Raw genomic sequence first — 22,785 nt, forward strand, 5'->3', positions numbered from 1 at the left:
GGGCTGGCAGTTGGGAAATTGGAACCTTTATCAACACTTCCTCTGCCCCATGTTTGAGAACCAGGAACTTGTCTCCACATGGTGATTCTGTGAATGAAAATTGGGCATTAACATGCCATCAGTTTTGTCCACATTGCTACAAATGTTGAATTATAAACACATTAAAAAACTCTGCTCTGTCTTTTTCCTATTTGGCTCTTGCCTCGGTTCACTAAGAACACAATTCAGGCAATTTGAATACCAAAAGTTTCCTCAAATTCTGTCTTTTTGTCCAAAATTGTATTATCCCTAAATACATAAAGTAAATTCTCCATTATACTAAGAATGATAGGATCTTTTGCGCTGAAAACTGTCCTACTGGTGAAACTTCCATGGAAAAGGTGAACAGCTAGACACTGTCCTCCTTAGATAAATCTTCATGTATTTGAAGCAAGTTATGTGCACTCAGATTTTGTTCTTTTTTGAACTTAAGAAATCCAAGCCCTCCCTTTAGTCTTTCTTCATAAATCCTATTCTGATTTTATAATTACTTTCATATCTTTAATCTAGACTTCAGATTTTTCAGATATCTAAAATACATTGTTCCCACACTTATTCTGTCTTAATGCCATAGTATCATACTTCCCTGATTATAGGAAACATGTAATGGCAAAATTTTATATTTTAAATTGTTACATAACTTAATATTCAAGATGCATTTTTCTAGAAATATATATTAATTGTTTTTATTCAGAATTAGTATAAATATATATCAAATTTCAAAAAGAGTTTCTTAATTAGGCATAGCAAATGTTTGTTTCCTAAATGTTGATTTGTAACTAATGATACTTTGGCATAAGAATGATTTTTTAACATAAAAATTAAGGTTTGGACTGATTGTTATTTAGGGTTGCCGTGTTGCTAGAATTCTACATTTGATCATTTTGTAAAATAGTAATTAATGAAAATATCAGATATTCAAAGAATATCATTTTGCTATTTTGGTAAATTGCAATTTTAATTGACATCTAAATCATGTAAATACAAACTCTACTCAGCAAATAATTTCAAAAGTACCATAATTTTTATATGACCTTGAAGTCGAAGCAATCTATTGCATAACTTTCCGAGAGAAGTCACGTAGAGGAACCTCATATTTTCTCAAATTTATTAGTGCTCCTTGGTGGTCTAAACCATTGGGGGTTTTTTCAAGGTTTCTTTTCAAAGCAATAATCTTACTTAATTGTTTAATGTTTGTTCTCATATAAGTCAATTTGAGTTCTTCTTTAGAGTAACAATAGGAAATATATAATGGCAAAGAGCGGTGAAACATGACTAGGAAACTCAAGTACGCTAGTGTTGTATTTCTGTATAATGATGTGAAGAGAATGCTTTCAGCTGCGTGACCACCATATTAGCCACACGTCATAAAGAACAAACTTTATAAAAGCAGAAGGTCAAAATTCATTTAAAACAATTTTGTACCCTTAGCTAGAGGGAAGCATAATCCTTAATATTGTGATTTTTTTTCTTTCATTGCAAGGACCCTGAATCTTCCATTTTCTGACAGGAGACAAAAGATTTTTCAGACTGTAAAGCTATAAATCAGATGAAAATATCAACGAAACATGCTTTATATCTTTAGGTTTAATGTTTTATATAAAATGGTCAGACTTTATGCCGCAAAGATTTTAGCTTTAAAGATCGCACATAAAATCATATGCGTCCATTTTATTTCTTTAGCTTTCAGTAAGAAAACTTAATATTTCTAATAATTTCATTAAAATGTTGACTTTTATTCTCATAAAGTTAAGAATGCTTAATTCTGTTAGACCTTTATTAATAAACTATGAGAAGTGATTTTTCTGTATGACAGACCAAGTTATTCTAGGAAAGCTATTTTCAAGCTGGGAGACACTTCTTCTTACCCACTAAGTAAAACACAGTTTTGGGGTTTGAAGGAGTTAAGGTATTTTCTAAATCATCTTCCTTCTTCCAAAGGAATTACTTGCTTTTCTAACAAGGTTTGCTCAATATTTGTCAATTTGATAATTTTTTAAAAATATTTACACTTTAAGAATGATCCTAAGAAGGAAATCTTTGAGAGTGAGAAAAGTAAAAATTGAAACTTCCCGAACATAAACAAATATTTCCTTTATTCTGTAGCGTCATCTAATCTTTGGGGATATGTATATTTTTAATATTTTATATGTATATTTTTTCATGGATGTAAATACTCTCACACACTGAATAATTTTAGATTCTTTCTTAGTTCATAACCGGATACTCACATTTGAATCTAAATTCAGTGTCTTTTAAAAATTTATTTAAATATCTGTAATATTGCTTTGAGGTAGTTTTCCCAGCTGTTTGCCAATATCAAGAATGCATATGTTTCTATCGTAAATCTTGGACATGCATTTTTTTTTGGGGGGGGGTGTACACCAAGTTCAATCATCTGTTTTTATACACATATCCCCGTATTCCCTCCCTTCCTTGACTCCCCCACCCCTTGAGTCCCCCCCACCCTCCCCGCTCCAGCCCTCTAAGGCATCTTCCATCCTCGAGTTGGACTCCCTTCGTTATACAACACCTTCCCTCTATTTTGCAGTTGGTAGTATATATATGTCTGTGCTACTCTCTCGCTTTGTTGGACGTGCATTTTTACATGGAGTTTGTTTTTAGAGGGAAGAAAATATTGTGACTTGCCACCAGTATTATTAGAGAACACAAATGCTGGGGTTAGTTTGTTTCTCCCATTCCTTTTCTTTGTTTACTAAAGAAATCACTTTCTGTTTAACTTCAGAGTATACAAACACTATATATATTCTTAACCGAAAAAAAAAAAAAAAGTAAGATTCCTGCAGTAGCCAAGTATGTATGTTTCAGCGCTGGGATAAAAATTCAGATTACCTCAAGTCTTGCAAATCCTTCATTAATGAGCCACTGGTAACACATACCGTCTAAATCTTCTGAAGAGATACAGACAGATCTTTATGAAAACTATGTGGTAAGCCTGGTGCTAAATATAAGTATATATGTGCCTTTCCATGCCTGCCATTTTCTGAAGTCCAAAAGTTCTTCGGATGGTAGCCAGCAAGATAATACTTCCTCTACAGAATTTAAATGCATTCCTCATCTGATTCAAATGTAGGGCTACACATTCTCTACTTCAAAATCACATTCCCTTCCAATATCTTATTGTTTTATGCATCAGTTAAGTTTGAGGGTGGCTTTTACCTCTCTGTCCATTATAACAGCTGTATCTTCCATTCATTTAGCATGTTGGAATTTACAAAAAGATTTGGCATTCATTGTCTTCTTTGATTATCTGAGCAGCTTTATGAGAGAGAGGGAGACATATTTACCAAGGAGTTTGCATTTGCCTTTCTTGCTCATGGAATAACCAGGTAAACTCCTTGAGGAGGTTGTTGAGCGTTCTACTCTATTTTTTGGTGGTACACTAGTTTTTATATATTGTTTCATCTAAAATTCAGTAAAAAACAAACAAAAACACCTCCTCCCTCATCTTAAATTAATGAGTTATTTAATATTTTGAACCCCTGTTCAGTTCACAAAAAGATTTGCTCACATTGAAAGGAACAGGTTTGATAAAACTGTAAAGCAGGAAGATAAAAGATAAGAGCACAATACTAGTGGAGGAAAAGAATAAAAGCGGCTTGAAGGAGAATAGAAATGTTCTACAGTGGTGGTCCGGGGTTTGCCAGAGCTAATTGTGCTCACCTCTTCACACACCACAGTCACACATCAAGTTGCTAGTTTGAAATTGGCCGTGGTGAGGGTATTTACACTACGGAAATGTACACGTCAGGATTTTTTTTCCAGATAGTCGGTTTATCAGCGCATTGCCCAAAAGCCTAAATTAACCTTTGTGTTAAAATAACTGATAGATAAGCTTCCTTTTATTCTCCTGCACAGCTTTGTAAACTGTGAACAATGGGTGCTGATGAAGGAATACAGTCTATTTCGTGTTTGTTCATGTTTTCACTTAGGAAATATGTGGTGAGGTGGTGGAACATTACAGTTTACATCATTTCTCCTCCAATCAGATAATCTCTGCTTTGCCTCTTCTCATTCTGCATTCAGGGCAAGTTACTTGAATGCTCATGCCTCTGTGTCCCTTCCCAGAAAATAAAGATAATAATAAAATAGTATTAGAGTTGTTATAAAGTTTAAACAAGATAATGCTTACAAATTACTGAGCATGATTTCTGGCACATAATAAGAGCTCAATACACGTTACCTTTTACGACAAGCCTTCCACTGTAAGACACTGTGTCTTGCTTTGTAAGACACTAGATATACCACGATGAAGTCCTTGCCTTTAAGAAGCTTACAGTCTAGTGGAGAATTGGTCTAGTTCCTAATTATATATCTGACATTTTGCTGTGGCTAATAAGTTAACTGCCCAGTATTTTACTGATTTATAGTTCAATCTAGAAATGTGTGCTTTTTAAATATTTATTTATTTATTTATTTATTTATTTATCTATCTGAAGTATCGTTGGTTTACAATATTGTGTTAGCCTCAGGTATACAGCAAAGTGATTCAGATATATATGTATAATTTTTATATTTATATACATATAATATTTTTTCAGAATATTTTCCATTACAGGTTATTACAAGATATGTGAATATCCTGTGTTATACAAGAAATGTATACTTTTAAAAATCTAAGGTCCAACAAGTATTAAACATGTAGGTTGCAACAGAAGAGTTTAATGTAGTTACATAAGTCTTTTTAATTATCATTTTATTCATTTTTAATTCCATGAATATTCTTGTAGTTTTTGTCAAACTTTTGTTAATTTGTTTTCAGGTACCCTAAACATACAGCATAAGAGCTTTGCTTTCTCTAAGTGTTGCCAACATCTCTATACATTTGAGTGTTTAGTGCTAGGATTTTGTTTTTAAGAAGCATTTATTATACTTTTTGTAGATTTAGTATTTTGTAGTTATTTCAAATAGATGTTCCACACAGTTTAGTTTTATTGAAGCATTTTTTTCTTTTAGAGAAGATGTTTTGGGGAACTGCACTTTGGATTATCACAGATATTATTAACACTTGACACATACTGAGCCAAACAGTCCTTAGTGCTCAAGCCATGCCCTAATACCAAAACCATGCACCTCACATTGGGACTTGAACCCACAGGGCAGGGACTCGAACCCGGCCAAAACCCACGGTCTTCCAACTGAGATCACACACCTGGTTTCAGGACTTAATGAAGCTCAGGTTCTTGATGTCTCATCGTAGAAAGAATTCAGTGAGAGACAAAGTGATAGGTAAGAAGTGGATTTATTTAGAGAGAAACACACTCCACAGACAGTGTGGGCCATCTCAGAAGGAGAGAAAGGCACCAGGGTATGGGGTTGTCAGTTTTTATGGGGGTGGGTAATTTCACAGGCTAAAGAGTGGGAGGAGCATTCCAGCTATTTTGGGAAGGGGTGGGGATTTCCAGGAATTGGGCCACTGCCCACTATTTGATCCTTATGGTCAGCCTTGGAGCTGTCATGGTGCCTGTGGGTGTGTCGTTCAGCTTGCTGATGTGTTACTGTGAGCATATACTAAGACTCAAGGTCTAGTGGAAGTCGACTTGTCAGGCATCTTGGAGGCATTTGGTTTTAATCAGTTTACGTCATGTCCTCAGGCTATGTCATCTTTTCAAAGCATGCCTCCTTCCCTCCTGTTTCAGTACCAGACTGGATTCCTTGGGCAGCATGTATTAAAGGTTCTATAGCAGCTAACTGCTGCCTGGACAACATAAAAGGGACGGGTCAGTCCACTCTCTGCTGTGCCATCCTGTATCAAATATCACAGTTCAAATGGATTAAAAGCCTAGGGAAAAATAGAAATATGAAAGTTGATTCCATTTGATGACTATAAAGTTTGTATAAAATAAATCATGTACACTCATACATAAATTATTGTGACCATAACAGTTTTTATGTATATGACTGAATACATATATATTTTTTCCCCATAGGCATGGGATGTCAAAAGAATATTAGTACATGGAATAGAAGCAGCTGGGAAGCTGTAAATTCCAGAAAATAACCAGTTCTACTTCTTCCCTCTGTGTAGGTCATAACTTAAACCCAATGTGACTGATTTATTTTGTTTGTGCTTGAGAAGAGTGGGGAAGAGAATTGTTGAAGAGGGTACTATGAGTTTGAGATAGCTGGTCTGCATCTAGAATATCTTTTATCCTCTCATTTGTGCTTTTCTAGTCTGTTTTTGCATTTGCTACCTTCAGAAGATAAACTGTACAATCCTAAACGTAGATTTGACGTGGACCAATTGCTACATACCAGAAATTATACACCCCGTAAAACATTCCTAAAAGCTCTGAATTGCTGGGTATCTCCTAGCAGCTCTCCAAATTCATGTGAAGCAGGACAGACCTCTTTGTCAGGTGGGTGTGGTCAATGTAAGTATTTGAAAATTGTGAATACTTTCTTAAAGAACTAGAACAGGGGATAAATACAATTAAGCAGAGAAGAGGCCTTAAAGAGGCAAAACAATGCCATGAAGAGCATTCAGTTATCAAGAAACCCAAAGAGTAATTGGAGTAAGTTACAGACTTATTTAAAAGAAAAGCCAAATGTGGAAAAATAGAGGAAATTTTAAAGAAAAGGGGAGAATTAGTACTGTGAGTGATAGGCCCTCAGTATACTGTGGCTGGTTTCATGTGCAGAGAACAGTGAAGGTAAGAAAAGCCGAAGGAGTGAGTAATGAAATGGCACAAGATATGTTATAAAAATGTTCATTTCCAAAGTAAAATTTGTATGACAGGAAGACTACCCAATTATTCCAAGTATAACTTCAACTTCTTCGATAGAGTTGACCATGACCTCCTTTTCCCTAGAAAGGAAGATGGGCTAAAGAACCTCTCAGATTTTTTCTGGAGTGTTTTCTGACACCAAATGACAAGAGGGGTTCTTTTTTTTGGGGGGGGGGGGCAGTTGTTTTGTTTTGTTTTTTTGTTTTTTCTCACATCAACCAATTCTCCAGCATCAACTGGGTGTCCAGCAATTCAGTTCAATTCTGACACTATCTGGAGTTAGCCCAGACTCCACAGGTTAAGGGCTCAGTTCCACAAGACTATCTCTCCTAAAGGCACAGGCTACAAACGGGGTACCCATGCTACCCACATTTCTGCCCAGCTGACTACAAATTCAGGGGTTCCCACAAGCTCTCTGTCAGGCTCAGTAACTCACAGGATGACTCACAGAACTCAGGAAACTGCTTTACTTACTATTACAGGTTTGTTATAAAAGCTGTAACTCAGGAGCAGTCAGATGGAAGAGATGCACAAGGCAGGGTGTGGGAGTTAGGAGGACATGGGGCTTCCATGCCCTCTCTGGGCACACCACCCTCCAGCACATCAATGTGTTGACCCACCTGGGAGCTCTCTAGACTCCACGGTTAAAGGTTGTATGGAAGCTTCATTAGGTAGCTCTGACTGATGAAATCATGGCCATTGGTGGTTGAACTCAGCCTCCAGTCCCTCTCCCCTCCCTGGAGGTTGCTGGGTGGGACTGAAAGCTCCCATCCTTCAATCACATATTTTGGTTCCTCTGTCTATCAGCCCCCAACCTGAAGCTATCTGGGGGCCCACCAAGAGTCACTTCGTTAGCATAAACTCAGGTAAGGTTGACAAGGCTCATTATGAAGTGCAAAAGACACTCCTGTCACTCAGAAAATTCCAATGGTTTTAGGAGCTCTGTGCCAAGAACCAGGGCCAGAGACCAAGTATATTTTTCGTTATAGCACAGACCACATCATGCAGCCCCTCCCATAAGCTAAGTCAGGGTCCTCATGGGATTGACTCCTCTCTGAGACCAAATTAGACTTTTGGAACTATTGAAAAGCAGCGCTTCTCATCTTTTCCAGGAGTTGTGGAGAAATGGATACTCTACAGTGTGTTTCAAAACTATGAACAAAGCAAAATAACACAGCTGTAGTGAGATTAAAATGCTCCAGTGCATGGAAATGGTTTGCCCACATTGAATTTTACCTTCTTTGCATCCTGTGCTTAACACAGGAGTTTTGCTCTTGACTGATTTCATCTATGGCCACATGTTACGCGTTCTCCTCCTCCCTTCTGAAAAGTGCTTTCTTTCACTTCACCCTGAAGGGTGTTCGTTGTTCTTGCAATACTGACAGCTGAGAGGGAGTGCTTGCTGGGAAAGCACTCTCCTTAGGGGTCTCCTTGTGAATGTATAGGTGAGCTTCACCAGTCACCTCTTTCAGGGCCCTCACAGCAGGGTGAGGCCAAGCTGGCTCAAGTCATCAGTGCTTTGGATCCTTTTTAAAAACAGATTAAAATAGCTCTGTGGTAGGCAGAAAATGCCTCGCCCCAAAAGATATCCTCATCCTAATTTCCAGAACCTGTGAATATGTTACTTTACATGGCAAAGGGGAATTGAGGTTGCAATGGAATTAAGATTATACTGAATTATCTGGGAGGGTTAAGTGTCAAGTCGAAGGGGGAGCAGAGGAGGTCAGAGTGACGAGATGTGAGGAGGATACATCCCACTGTTATTGGCTTTGAAGATGGAGGGAGGAGGACATCAACCAAAGACTGCCAGATGGCTTCTGGAAGCCGGAAGGGACGGGAAGTGGATTCTCCTGTAGAGCCTCCAGAAAGGAACACAGCCCTGCAAACAGTTATGTTAGCCCAGTGAGACCCATGTTGGATTCTAACTTACAAATTTTAAGATAATAGATTGGGACTGTTTCGAGCCACTAAGTTTGTGGTGATTTTTTACAGCAGCAAGAAATAAACCAATATACCTGGTGTTGTATCTGAGCTAATAGTTCTCAGACAAACCTATTTGTCATTTCTGAACAGCAAAAGGTTCCAGTCTAAGAAGCACAGGTTTGCACAAGGAGGTGCCCACATTGGTCTCCAAGTCCCCTTGTTCCTTTCCTGATGATGTACCAGTAAAACATAGATGTGTGGGTGACAGTTAATAAAGGCAACGTGATAACCTGCCTTATGATAAAAGTATATATTTTATAGAGAATTAAATATACCACCACTCTGTTTTTATGTTAATTCTTAGAAACTCCTTCATTACTAAGAGAACAACAGTTCTGCTAGAGCTCTTCATTAATACCTCGTTTATTCCTTCACACACACGTGCCTGGGTCATGTATGTAAGATAAATTCGAAGATGGTCTTACTGTCTGCAGACACTCTACCTAATCTTCATGTAATTTATCTGTTGTAAAACCACGCTTCTTTCTTTTTTTACCACTTTTTAAGAGTGGCAAAACCTCAGTGATAGTATACTAATTAACCTTTGTGTCAGAAGTTACCCCGAATAGCTATTTACTCTCTTTAATACTTGTTTTTTGGGCCATGCGTATTTCTAATAGTGTGGCACTGTTTAACTGCCCCCCACCCCAAGTCAGCATCATAAAGAAGTTATGGGGGGAATGAAGCAACTGAAAGCTTACCTGGTGCCAAGTACAATGCCTAACGCATAGTAGGTATTCGATAAATATTTGCTGGATGAATGTTAAATACAACTTTTTTTGACAAGGCGGTAACAAGGACTATCTTGAACTTAGCAGCGCATGATTTACTTTAATCTCCGTTTCCTTGCTTTCTTTATACCATAAGGCTGTTGTATAGATCACTGAACTTGAAGCCAGTCACTTGCCAAAGGGTTGCTAAGCAAACTATGGAAAAATGAGAAATGTTGCTTCCAGCTCAGCGCTGCCCAATCGTGTTTCCTTAAGTACACAAGTCAATTGCCAAATATAAAATATTAAGACAGATTTTAGAGAAGTCGGAAATTAGAAAAAAAATTAACTTTAGCCACATTGAAAGTATGAACACATTGGAGTGTTTTCTTTAAAATATCATAATGAAAGGCCATGCCCCACAATTTCTCTTAAAAAAGGGAAACATCTTGTTAGAATCATCTTATGATCCTCTGTGTTTTTCAATAGTTGCTTCATTTTCTTCAAAGAGGGATATTCATGGTCATTTGGTTAGAACTTTGTTCGCCAGGGAAGAGTTTATCTCAAAACTGTAGGACTAGATCTGATCTTGTACTTACATGAAAGTCATCAACACTCTTTGTTTTGGGGTTTTGTCTCTTTTCTGCCGACTCTGTGAAATTGTTCCTGAGAGCTGAATGAGAACTAGAATGGTAGTTAACTACTTATGAAAAGTCCCTCAGGAGAGTTTTATGATTTACTTAGACACATGGGTTAACCTCAAAGTCCCAAAGTGTATAGGGACATTATTTTCAAATCATTCAACTATCTGATTTTGAGGAGTCATTGGTGCTTGGTGAGGGCCTGTCCAGAAGTTGATGTGGTATTGAGAAGGCTGAGCACGGGGAAGGGAGGGGCTCATGGTAGCCTATGATGATATTTGGTGGAGGCTTCAGTCAGTGAGCTTGAAAAACAAACAAAAAAAAGCGTGACCCAAACAGAGGAAACCCTAAAATATTGCTTGTAAATTCCTTGTTGCCCATTTGGTTCGGTCAATGATGTTCACTCCCAGAAGCACGACACGCACACACAGTGTTCAGTATTAGTAACAAAGTACAAAGTATAATGTGTATATTTGGACACACTGCTGCTTCTCACATGACTAAGGATAAACATTTTGGAAATTGGGTTAACAGTTTTCGAAAGTGTGATGTTAGAAGTCAGTGTCTTTTTGAAAGGCATGGCTCCTCGAACCGTGGATCTTCCATTTCCCATTCTGTGAGTGTGTTTGTCTCTCTTTGAAGACAGCGTGGCTGAACTAATTAATCACTAGAGGGTCATTCTCCCTAGATGCTCAGCAGAAACAATGACATTTCTGGAAGGAGTGCATGGTTTTAATTCCATAAAGCTACACATAATGAGGGGAAAGGATGGGAAGGAAAAAGAAGACAGTCAGTAACATTGACACAAGGGCTTTCTGCTGAGCTTGGGAGAGCTGGGCTGCTGGTCCAATCCTGCCTCCAGGGGCCAACACTCAGGCTCTCAGGCGGCAATGTGCTGATGAAGACGATGGTTGAAGCAACCACGGTGTGTCTGGAAGCCTCATGTGTCTAGTGGTGGTTCTGGCATTATGGCCTCTGACCCTGGTCCAAAGTTATACCTTCAATGTCCAATCGACATACTTCTCCATCCTTATGATTTGCCAGTAACATACTTTAAATGAACAGCATAACTCTGCAGGCTAATTCAAGCTAAATGTGAGCCTACCAATACTTTAATCTCCCAACAGCAGTTATATGTTCCTCCTGCGCAATCTCTGAACATTTGGAAGTGATATTATACTATAAATTGATCATTTTAAAAGCTAGTTTCAAGAGAAAATCTAGGATATTTACATAGTACATTAAATTTTTTCATCAATATAGTTTTGAAAGTGAGTATTTCTCTGAAATGACTTGAGTCGTTAGTCATGTTTCTAAACCACCCAGAACACTACTTTGCACCTGGAAGGTGACTTAAAAAAAAAAAAGAAAGAAAGAAAGAAATCATGTGTAATGATTAAACAAATGTAAATCCTATAACCTGAAAAATTCAGGACATATTTTAAAATGACTTTCTTGTCATTGAGGTCTCTCATTCTGTCTCCATATTTGACCCTTTACTAAAAGTCAGTGATGCCCCTCCAAGTTCATTCGTGTGATAGGTGAATCTGTAAGGTAAACAACTGTCTTCTATCACTTGTGGATTTGTTTAAATCTCTTTTCCCATCTGCCTCTCTACAGTGCGTGAATTCCACATTCCTAATTCCCGAAAAGCAACCAGCACAATTTTAAACCGTGCTGCGAGCCAGCTCAAATTGTCTTTCAGATGATTTGATTTAAAAACTACAAAAGAACTACTTTCCACAAAAGCTTCTTATAGTGGAACGCAAACATTTGTGAAGTGGGCATGCAGTACTTATCCTGCATTCACAGCTTTAGAGGGAAATATATGCGGAAGAGGAATTAATCACAAACTAAATCCCACCCCTGGGCCTCCTTATACATCTATCAAGGAGGTTTAGCTGTGCAGTGGTTTTTCTACAGTCAAATCTTAGTTACACATCCCTGTTTTCCATGTCTCATAAGAAAGGCAAGAGATGTTTGTTTAATGAAAATATAAGAAGAAAAACAGCAACATTGAGTCAATATTAAAATCATCATAACAAGATAATCCCAAAAAAACAAGGATCATTCATAAATCATAGTCACAGAGCCTTACGCTTCAGTGAGATTGTTCTTGGGCTTAAAATTAATCATATCGTGATATGTAAATAAAGAGGTTGGCTTTTTTGAAACGAATAATAATTTGTTAGCTCTGGGATATTTGCATCCACTTCATCATCTACACACTCTTAAAATTTGGATGTTTCCCCTTTGGATGGCATACATCTGAAAGCAGTTTTTCTCTAATCCAGGAAATAAAACAAACAATGTTTGATAAAAGTGAACTTTTATGACTAAAGCTTTAAATTCACAAATCCATGTCGCATATAAATGACAAACAGTTCTATGCTTTGCTAGGAACACATGCTATTCTGGGGGACAAAGCAGGAGAGTGCTTCCGTGATTAAGCATAGCCTTGTGAAGAAACTGCAGTATTAGAGATTTTTTTCCTCCTCTAACTCTTCTAAGGAGTAACTTACAGCTTTTTGCCATACGAGATATTGTGCCATTTAATGAAACAGCGTGTAAACGGGATGTCCTAGCAGCAGTTGCAACATTCAATTTCTGTCACACTTTTTGCCATTGTGTATAACTCAGCAAACTACAGAGGAAGTGCTCACAGGCTTACCAGAATATGAACTTGAAGTCTCTGATCTAGATAATTTTAGAGACTGATTTCATTATAGAAATTCCTAGACTACTTGTGGGATAAAACAAATGCTAAGATCATATTGAGTTTCATCAAGCTGAATTAGCAGAAAATAAAGATAAAATGCCTTTCTATTTAAGCACACGATGATGTTTTAATTGTTACAGCATTTGGCATGCCTAATGTATACAATTCTTGACATTCATATAATAACAAAAGAAAGTTGTTTGGGATTTTTCTTTTATTTCCTAGTGTCTCCTTTCCTCTCTAGGATTTCTCCCACCCCCATCACAGCCCTGGCTTTTAGCTCTCCTTTCATTGCTCCATTTTTCTATAAGGAAAAAAAAAACCTCTAGGCAGCGAAGGGATATATGTAAAAATACCTCACTTCTATGTAGATAGGCCAAGGCTGCTTATTACCTAACTATGACGAACAGACCACCATGGTTGTGACAACTAATGTAGATGCCTCCAGGGTAAAACAAAGGTTTACATATTACACAAGCAATTTAACTGTTTTCTAAACAGATTGCCAAGACAGTGGGAGTTGGCAGCCCACACTGTGTTTTAGGTTTTGGAGACTTGGATTAGAAGTGACTGCTGATTAGGAACCTTTTTATTTGTCTTCTGTGAACTACAAGCAGCCTAGTAACCCAGCAAAGAATTCTTCACAGCACTTAAACTTGTCTTCCTAGCTCTCCCAGATTACATACACAAATCACTTGACAAAAGTGGTGTAAGGGTCTTGCGCACAGATAACCACACAAGACAATTGTCTTGTTCTAACCCTTAAAGAGTTCCACAAAGTGAAATGTTTTATAATCCTTTTTGTGCAGTAGGCAAGGAAGAAAAGAAAAGAGTTTGGGCAAAGATTATCCAGGAGGAAGAAAGAGACTCTTTTGGGGGTTCCAGTTGAAACACAATAAAGAACATAATTAACTTCACAATTCTTTGTGTTTTTCATTTGACTGCAGGGAGGAGATGAAAGAGGACTGCTAAGCCTTGCATTCCATCCCAATTACAAGAAAAATGGAAAGCTGTATGTGTCTTATACCACCAACCAAGAACGGTGGGCCATGGGGCCTCATGACCATATTCTTAGAGTTGTGGAATACACAGTATCCAGGTACCACTAAGAGACATTTAATCTTATTTTCTCATTATCTCTTTATAATTTTTTGTTTAGAAGTTACAAATAATTAAGCATCAGGTGGCAATAATTAAATCCCAATCTCCGTTTGACCTAAAATCCCATGTGTGTCTTGAAGGAAAATTGCAAAAAATGGTAGCTTGGGCACCTTTCCACAATTCTCTTTCAACTTAAATGCCACTTCGGAAACCTAGAAAATAACGTAACTTTTCAATAATTTTTATTAGCTACATCTTCAGTATGTCTGTTTATTCACAGGCCATGTGTCTGTTTCCCTCTTTGTGTCCTATTTTCTTTCTGTGGGTTCACCTTCCATCTTTCACAATCATGGTTTGTTTCCTCCCCACCACGTAGAAAAAATCCCCATCAAGTTGATCTGAGAACAGCTAGAGTATTTCTTGAAGTTGCAGAGCTCCACAGAAAGCATCTGGGAGGACAGCTGCTCTTTGGTCCTGACGGCTTTCTGTACATCATCCTTGGTGATGGGATGATCACGCTGGATGATATGGAAGAAATGGATGGGTTAAGGTAATACAAAACAAAATGAAAAAGCAGGTTCTCCTTGATGGTAAAATGTTTTAAGTGAGTTAAGAACTGTCTTTGAATTATATCACCTTGGTTAAATATGCAACTTTTATTATCAGTGTCTGCATTTATAACATGAAGAGGAATTCAATAGATATGCTGAAGTAATACTTTTGAAAGTCGCTCTACTGAGAGGCCCTAAAACGAGTTCCTGCTGTGGGGTTTGCGCAGTAGCTGCCTTGCGCCTCCCGGCTGCCTTCCACACTATACCTGATGGACTAACATCGTCCAGTGGAGCTTCCTGGGGGACATTCAATATGTGGATTGGCCTAAAAACGTTTTAGAGGACGATGGCAAAAGCGGCGCACCGCGAATGCTGCAACTTTCGGCCAGCGTCCAGCTGTGCCTCGGTGCTGCCACTTGTCTGAAACCAAGGGGCCCCTGGTTTCATTTACCATGATACGGAATTTGGAACTTTAATGATTTTGTCTCAAATAGAGAGGGTGGTTTTTTTTAGCCATAGAGCAACTGCCCTGCATTGAGTGTAGGTGAAATAGGTAACAAAAACGGAGAGCACTTACCCTGTCTCCGATCCCGCAGCGACTTCACAGGTTCCGTGCTACGGCTGGACGTGGATACCGACATGTGCCACGTGCCTTATTCCATACCCAGGAGCAATCCGCACTTCAACAGCACCAACCAGCCCCTGGAAGTGTTTGCCCACGGCCTCCACGATCCAGGCAGGTGAGAACGCAGGCCTGTCCTCTCTCCTGCCTCACCGCAGGGCTGGGATTCGCAGAGTGGGTTCCCGGGCACAGAGCAGCCAAGCGTGGCATCCAAGGTTATGCCTCTAAAATCACACCCGTTCATTATCTTACCCAGTGTTTTGCTCTCTTTCTTCTCTTAGCGTGTGAAGCAGATGGGAAGGCACATTAGACAAGGGAAAAACCAAACTCGTGGAGAAAAATCACCTCAACATTTTGTAGGGTTATTATTAGATAAATACTGGTAGACAGGTATCATGATTAAGACTTCAATCAGAACAATTCAGACAGATAATAAACCTTTGACTCCTTAAATGCCTCTAAATGTTAATTTCCTTATAAATATGTTAAATGAGAATGGTAATAGCCATCTTGCAAGGATGCTGTAATGATTAAATACAAATCTACAAGTGAAGCACCAAATAGAGTGTCTGACACACGTGATGGACTTTAAATAAATTATTGTTCTTATTATCATAGCTTCACTTAACATATGACACAGTGTCATTTGAAAGGAGTTGAGCTAAATGTTAATATTTTTTACTTGAAAAAAATTACAAATACTCAAGGAATACAGATTGTTTACTACAATGAACCATAAAGAAAGGACTGCTAAGAAGTATATAGAGTGAGAAATTTGGGGTGGGTACACTTGAAAAATGCTGGGAAGTGTAATATAGCAATTCTGTGATGAAAGCTTCATCCAATCTGTGGTCTGTTATTCATACTAAGGGGTATCTGGCCACATTTATTCATTTACTAGTTAAGTTATTATTGCTATTTAATGTTTATTGAGTGTTCATTATGTGCAAGGTGAGTATTTCTCAAACTTTTTCTTTTTATAATCCCTTCTGCCTTCATCTCCCCTCCATCAAAGTCCAAGTCTACAGTTCATTTCCTTTTTGGCATCTCAGCAGATCTTAAAATCTGGGCGACAGGGAATACTTAAGGTGGGTTCAGGATGTGGCGGAAACTGTCACATTCCATTCCTAGAGCTCAGAACGCACAGATACCACCACAAAGCAGCACTTTGAAGTCGAGCAGCCTGAGTCACCACAATCCCACTGGAGCCTTCCTGCAACCTTCCCAGGGGGTCCCGACCCTCAGTGTGAAAACAGAGGGCGACGTACTTTACAGACCTTACGTGTGGCGGGATGCCTGTGTTGTGGAGTCTTACCTCCTCTGGCGGTAGAGGGCTGAGGGAACCGTCTGCCTCCCTCCAAGAGTAGTTCAAGCAGAGGAGGATTTCATAAAGCAGAAAGGAAACTAAAATCATTCTTGGCTAAAAAGTAAAGCTGGCTTTTATTAAGCACCATGGTGCAGTATAGCAAATCAAGAATCTTGTGCCCATCATCTTATCGATAAGTGTCAGCTAGCACTCTGAGGTAGCTGGCATCAGGAACCTCCCCCCCCCCCACCTCCCTTTTTTAAAAGACTTTAATTTTTTGATCAGTTTTCAGTTCACAGCAAAACTGAGCAAAAAGCACAGAGATTTCCCATATAGCCCCTACCATCTCACATGCATAACCTCCCCGACTATCAACATCCCCCACCCAGGTGGTACATTTGTTACAACTGATGACCCTGCATAGACACATCAATGCCACCCACAGACCATCGTTTACATTAGGGTTCCCTCTTAGAGTTGTACATCCTGTGGGTTCAGACACGTGTGTAATGACATGGATCCATCCTTATAGTATCATATTGAGACGTTTCACTGTCTGGGCTCTTTTTTATATAAGAAACTAAAGGTTATAGAGGGGTGGAATAGGGAGGGTGAGAGGAAGGCTCAAGAGGGAGGGGATATGGGGATATATACATAAATACAGCTGATTCACTTTGTTGCACAGCAGAAACTAACACAACATTGTAAAGCAATTATACTCCAATAAAGATGTATTAAATAAATAAATAAATAATTTGCTTACAAAAACAAAGGAAGGAGGGAGGGAGTGAGAAAGGAAGGGAGGGAGGGAGGGAGAGGGATGGAGGGAGAAAGAAGGAATAAAGAAAGGAAGGAAGAAAGAAAGGAAGGAAGGAAGAAAGAAACTAAAGGTTAAAAAGGCCAAGTGGTTCTTAGTGGATTTGGTACTCAGCCAGAGCTAGACCTCAGGGTGTCCAGCAACTCCACCTTTGCGAGACTTGGTCAAAGGTCTCTTTGTTCTTTCTTTGTTAGAAACACAAACCTTTTTTGGTCATAGTTTCTCCATCGTCAAAAGAAAAGCAATATAGGATAAATCTCTCACTCTATATGGACTTGGTTCCACCTTAAGTCACAGCAGGCCTGTGCCACGATCCCTGCCAGACATTGTATTCTGCGAGTCACTGAATTAATGAAGACAAAAGAGGGACTGTGGCCACAGAACAACGAACCCACCTGTGGCAGGTCAGGCTAATGTGAATAGGATCCTTTGGAGCCCACGGGTTTTGCTTCACTGTTGTTGCTTAAATAATTGGTGCATATGACTCTTATGTCTCTTAAGCCCCAGAACCTACTCTCAGATACTTTTTTTAATTTTGTAATTTATTTAATAGCCCCAAATGATTTTGTTTTTATCATTAATGTATTTTGTTGGCTTAAAGCAGTGATTCCCAGTGGGATGATTTTGCCCCCAGAGGACATTTGGCAATGTCTAGAAGCATGTTCAGTTTTCACAAATTAGAAGGGGGAGATCACACTACTGACATCTAGTGGGTGGAGGCCAGACATGCTGCTAAATATCCTACAACACTCAGATCAACCCCCTCTTCCCCCAAAAAGAAAGAAATAACTGGCCCCAAATGTCAATAATGCCAAGCTTGAGAAACCTAAAAAGAGTGCAAGTCTGTTTTCCAAATTTGTGAGAACTTCAAAAATATTATTCAACTTCATTCTTCCCCCAACCCAAACTCCCCATACCTAGTCACTCGTGGACTTAAACATTCAGCAAATATTGAGCCCCTCTTATATTCCTGGTTTTGAACTAAGGAATATAAGTACAGTAATAAAGAGGTCAGAAGTGGTTCCTGTCCTCATGGAGTTTACAGTCAGTGGCTTAAGTCATAGACATATTCTAGCCCCAGATTGGGGGGGAACACAAAGTCAGAGCCCACATGAAAGACCTCAGTGGTTGTAGGGACCATCTTTATTTTATTCCTTGAACTGGAGTGCATGCTTTCCTTTGTTAGAGCAGCCCGCACTTTAGAATGTAGTGATTCTATGTAAGAAACACAAAACTAATACTATAACTAATACAGATCATCCTTGACTTACAATGGGGTTAAGTTCTGATGAAGCCATAGCAAGTTGAAAATACCGCTAAGGCAAAGATGCATTTAATGGTCCTCACCTACCAAACACCATAGCTAAGTCTAGCCCACCTTAAATGTGCTTACATTGGTCTACAGTTGGGTAAAATCTTCTAACACAGAGCCTGTTTGATGTTGAATATCTCATGTCATTTATCGAATACTGTACTGAAAGTGGAAAACAGAATGGTTGTAGGGATGCAGAATGGTTGTCTGTGTGTCGTTGTTTCCTCTCGTGATGGCGTGGGTGACTGGGAGCTGTGGCCGCCGCTGCCCAGCATCACGAGAGAGTATTGTAACACATGTCATTAGCCTGGGAAAAGATCAAAATTCAAAATTTGAAGTACAGTTCCTAGTGAGTGTGTAATACTTTCACAGCATCGTAAAGCTGAATCATTGTTAAGTTGGGCCCCACATGTCCTACAGCATGTGTTGCAGATGCAAGTTGATGGTGCCACTATTCTTGCTCTTGTACTTTACCAGTGTATTACACATGTGCTATTCCTTAACAACAGACTAAGAAATGTTTTAAGTCAGTGTGCATGTTCATAAGGGAGGTAGATACCAGGAGAAATTAAGAAATACACTCCAGAGATCACTAAACTTCAGCAAAGTAAACAAACAGGATATTTCCTTTGGTGGTTTCTAGAGGTTCTAAACTAACTAGCCCATAGGATCCTTGCCAGCCTACAAAGTGTTCCTATGTCAGGAATCTCTGGTCTGAGCTTGGAAAATACCCCGGTAGGAATTCATGGGTGTCCCCCCCCCTTTTGTCGCAGATGTGCTGTGGATCGACACCCCACTGATATAAACATCAATTTAACAATACTTTGTTCAGACTCCAATGGAAAGAACAGATCATCGGCCAGAATCCTACAGATAATTAAGGGGAAAGATTATGGTAAGTAGAGCATAATTTGCTGATTTGGCTTTAGTTTGGGCTTTGTTTTATTTTAGTATATTAATTGAAGAGAAAAGGATTTCTGCAAAGTGAGCATTTGGGAAAGCATCAAAACACTGGCCTAACGGTGGTAAGGGAGTCAATTGCTCACTTCTTAAAGGTCCAGTGACTCTTACAAGCCCTAGGGGTTCCATTTGGGTAATTACCTTTCCCATGGATTGAATGGTGCTCTGTAGGTCCAAAAAATTTAATGGACCTTCAAAATTTAGCAGTTTATATTTTGCTAATCTGAGAATCGAGATGAATACCTTCTATTTATTTAATATATAAGGGAGAACTTGTCTTAACATCTTATATAGAGAGGAAAAAAACAAGTGTTGAAGGTAAGAAATTTCTCAATACCCAATGTGCTAGTCTCAGCAATTAGGAAAATTATGTGTTTCAAATAAGAATGTATTTTTTTAAAGGTGTTTATTTTAGAGAAAACAAAGTAATAGACTTATAAAAACATGACTTATTTACCCAAGCATGAAGATGGAATGTTTAGATCTTATTTTTAATAACATGATCGCTAGAGTATTTAGAGATACATATTAAAATATAAAGCTAATATTTTTCAGTGTTTTTGTATATACTCCTTTTGGAGGAAACAATATATCAAATATTATATGATTCAGGGAACAAAATAGATGAAGATTATTAAATTGATTGCTTCTTCTATTTATTCATTCAATACAGATATTTACTTAGTACCAGGAATGAACCAGCTGTGTTGGTTCATGTGGTATTCAGTTATTTTACTTTATTTTTTTCAGGTGTTCATGTATGTGTGTGTGCATCTTATGAAAGCCAAACCAAAGAATAATGTGGTTAGAAAAAAAATCTAATGAGTCACTAGCTTGTGGGAATTTTGGCTATATTTGTAGATTAAATTCTACAATCACATTAATTGGAGTTCAGCTGAAACTGGTTACAATATTGACGGCCCTACATTTATGTATTAAAAACATAACCACAGAATCCTTTTACAATGTATCTGTATATCAAATCACCATGATGTGCACTTTAAATATCTTACAATTTTATTTGTTAATTATATCTTAATGAATTGGGAAAAAAAAAAAAAAAAGAATAACCACATCCACAGTGCTAACTACATGCCAGCCCCTGTAGTAAGCACTTTACAAGCTTCACTCATTTCATTTACAGAAAAACCCTATGTGATAGGCACTCTTATTGGCCACATTGTACAGATGAGGAAACTGAGACACAGAAAGTTTAATTGTCACACCACGTAAAGTGACAGGACCTGGATTTGAACCTGACTCCAGAGTTCATGACCTTAGTCATTTACTTATGCTGCCTATCAGTATCCCGGCTATTTAAAACTTAACTGTTCTACTTTTTATAATATCATATTCACCATAATCACATGGGGAGGGAGAAGGACTTTAGAATTACTCTTTCCACAGAAGCTTTTGCCTAAAATACTTCCTCTAGATAGTGACATTTAAGTACATAATAAGTAATTTTCAGATTAATTTGCAGCTGGCTTTGTATCTTTTCCATTGCATTTGGCATCCTTGTATTCAAGTACATAATGACATGCATGAAAAGATTGAGGTACATGACTGTCCACATGTAATTCTGAAGGAATAACTGAAATACACTTTTTAACCACACAACTCTATAAACAAAACTCTTAAGACATTTTAAATGAAGGTGTCACTTGACTAAGTGATAGTGTTTTAAAATATGCAACAAATGTGGTTTTGAAGACCTTTTATGTACCGTACCTTTAATTTCTTTAAAGTGTGAACTTTTAAACATTTTATAAAACTTGAGAGGTCGCTCAGTTTGCTAGACATATGCAGAAGCATTTCTAGAAAAAATTCAATATTAAAAAATTAAGTATTTTAGCTCTAAAGTCCATGATTTTCCAAAATATCCAGATTCTAATGTCATTGAAAATTTGATACGTCTTGGCAGTTATAATAACAACAAGCATTTGAAGAGCGTTTTTTTTCATTCTGCTATACGTGGAAGCCCTTTACATTTTATAATATTTAAGCAGAAAGGGTAATTATTTTCACTAAATATCTACAACAAGGATCCATCTTAGGCATCATGGAACACATTTCAGAGTTAAAGTAAATAACTGTAATAATTATAGCATGGCCTACATTACTTTTCCTTTATGAAAACATATTTCATTTGATCTAATGTTATGTTTATTTATTTCCAGAAAGTGAGCCATCACTTTTAGAATTCAAGCCATTCAGTAATGGTCCTTTGGTTGGTGGATTTGTTTACCGAGGCTGTCAGTCGGAAAGACTCTATGGAAGTTATGTGTTTGGAGACCGTAATGGGTAGGTTTCCTGACACCACAATTTGATATATTAAATTTGATATATTAAATGAATATATATATATATATTCATTGATTAGCGAGCAAACCATCATAAAGCATTCAAATCATTGTCTCCCTTTGGAGGTCAGGTGTGGGACACACGTAAATATTTTTTTTTATTTTTAGTTCTACCATGTATGGTGGAGTAATTAACTTCTTAGAGGATGCTTTTGAAACAGACTTGATCAAATTCATAAAATAATTTTTAAGAGCAGAGAAGTCTTCAGATGGACATTTCATATTATTTAGACTCTTCCCTTCATCCTTAACATAAATTTACCATGATCATGAGTAAATTGAAACCTGTGATTTTACACAAGTTGTATAAATATTTTAAAAATCATCTAGAAAGCTGAGAATTTTTGTTTTTGCCAAACTTTCAGGACTTTTGGCAACAGACCTTAATTTGTCTCTATTGATAGGAATACTACAAAATTAAATTTTAGCCTAAAGTTTAGAGGTCACATTGTGGATAATTATAAGAAACTCTGTGATGAAACCCAAAATAAGAATCTTGTTTCCCAAGTCGCTGGCATTCAGGCATATGGCAGAGCTGATATGCTTGGTTGCTAAAAGGAACTAGAAAAGTGTACTGACCCCATGATCTTCCCCCATCCCTCTCTCTGATTAATAGCACAGCATGGAGTCTAGTCCTGGAGAGGAAGTATCATTCTCTGGATGAAGGGGAGGGCTTTTCTCATACTCAGGTACTTTTAGTACCCCCCTCCAAACAAAATATTATCTTTAAGTACTTTCGCTTCACTTGGGGATTTCTAAGTATTCACACACATTATGGGCTATATTATTTTTCCCTTTAGAAGCCAGGTCTATGGCACAATAATTACTTATAATGAGTTTTATTTTAAACATTTTATTGTGTTTTTTAGGCAAAAGTATGTTTTCATCATAGGTTTCTGCTATGTTTTTGTT

General features: G+C 37.9%; 1 protein-coding gene across 1 annotated transcript in view; it reads left to right on the forward strand.

Moving 5' to 3' along the window:
* HHIP (hedgehog interacting protein) overlaps positions 1–22,785 on the forward strand; it is an 89,557-nt gene that overhangs the window by 43,583 nt on the left and 23,189 nt on the right. The window contains exons 5-9 of the mRNA XM_057727789.1: positions 13,789–13,940; positions 14,319–14,492; positions 15,090–15,233; positions 19,324–19,445; positions 21,691–21,814. Of these exons, the coding sequence (XP_057583772.1) occupies positions 13,789–13,940; positions 14,319–14,492; positions 15,090–15,233; positions 19,324–19,445; positions 21,691–21,814 (716 nt within the window). The remainder of the gene's footprint in view (positions 1–13,788; positions 13,941–14,318; positions 14,493–15,089; positions 15,234–19,323; positions 19,446–21,690; positions 21,815–22,785) is intronic.

This window comes from Hippopotamus amphibius, chromosome 3 (assembly GCF_030028045.1).
Source record: "Hippopotamus amphibius kiboko isolate mHipAmp2 chromosome 3, mHipAmp2.hap2, whole genome shotgun sequence".
NCBI classification, from domain to species: Eukaryota; Metazoa; Chordata; class Mammalia; order Artiodactyla; family Hippopotamidae; genus Hippopotamus; species Hippopotamus amphibius.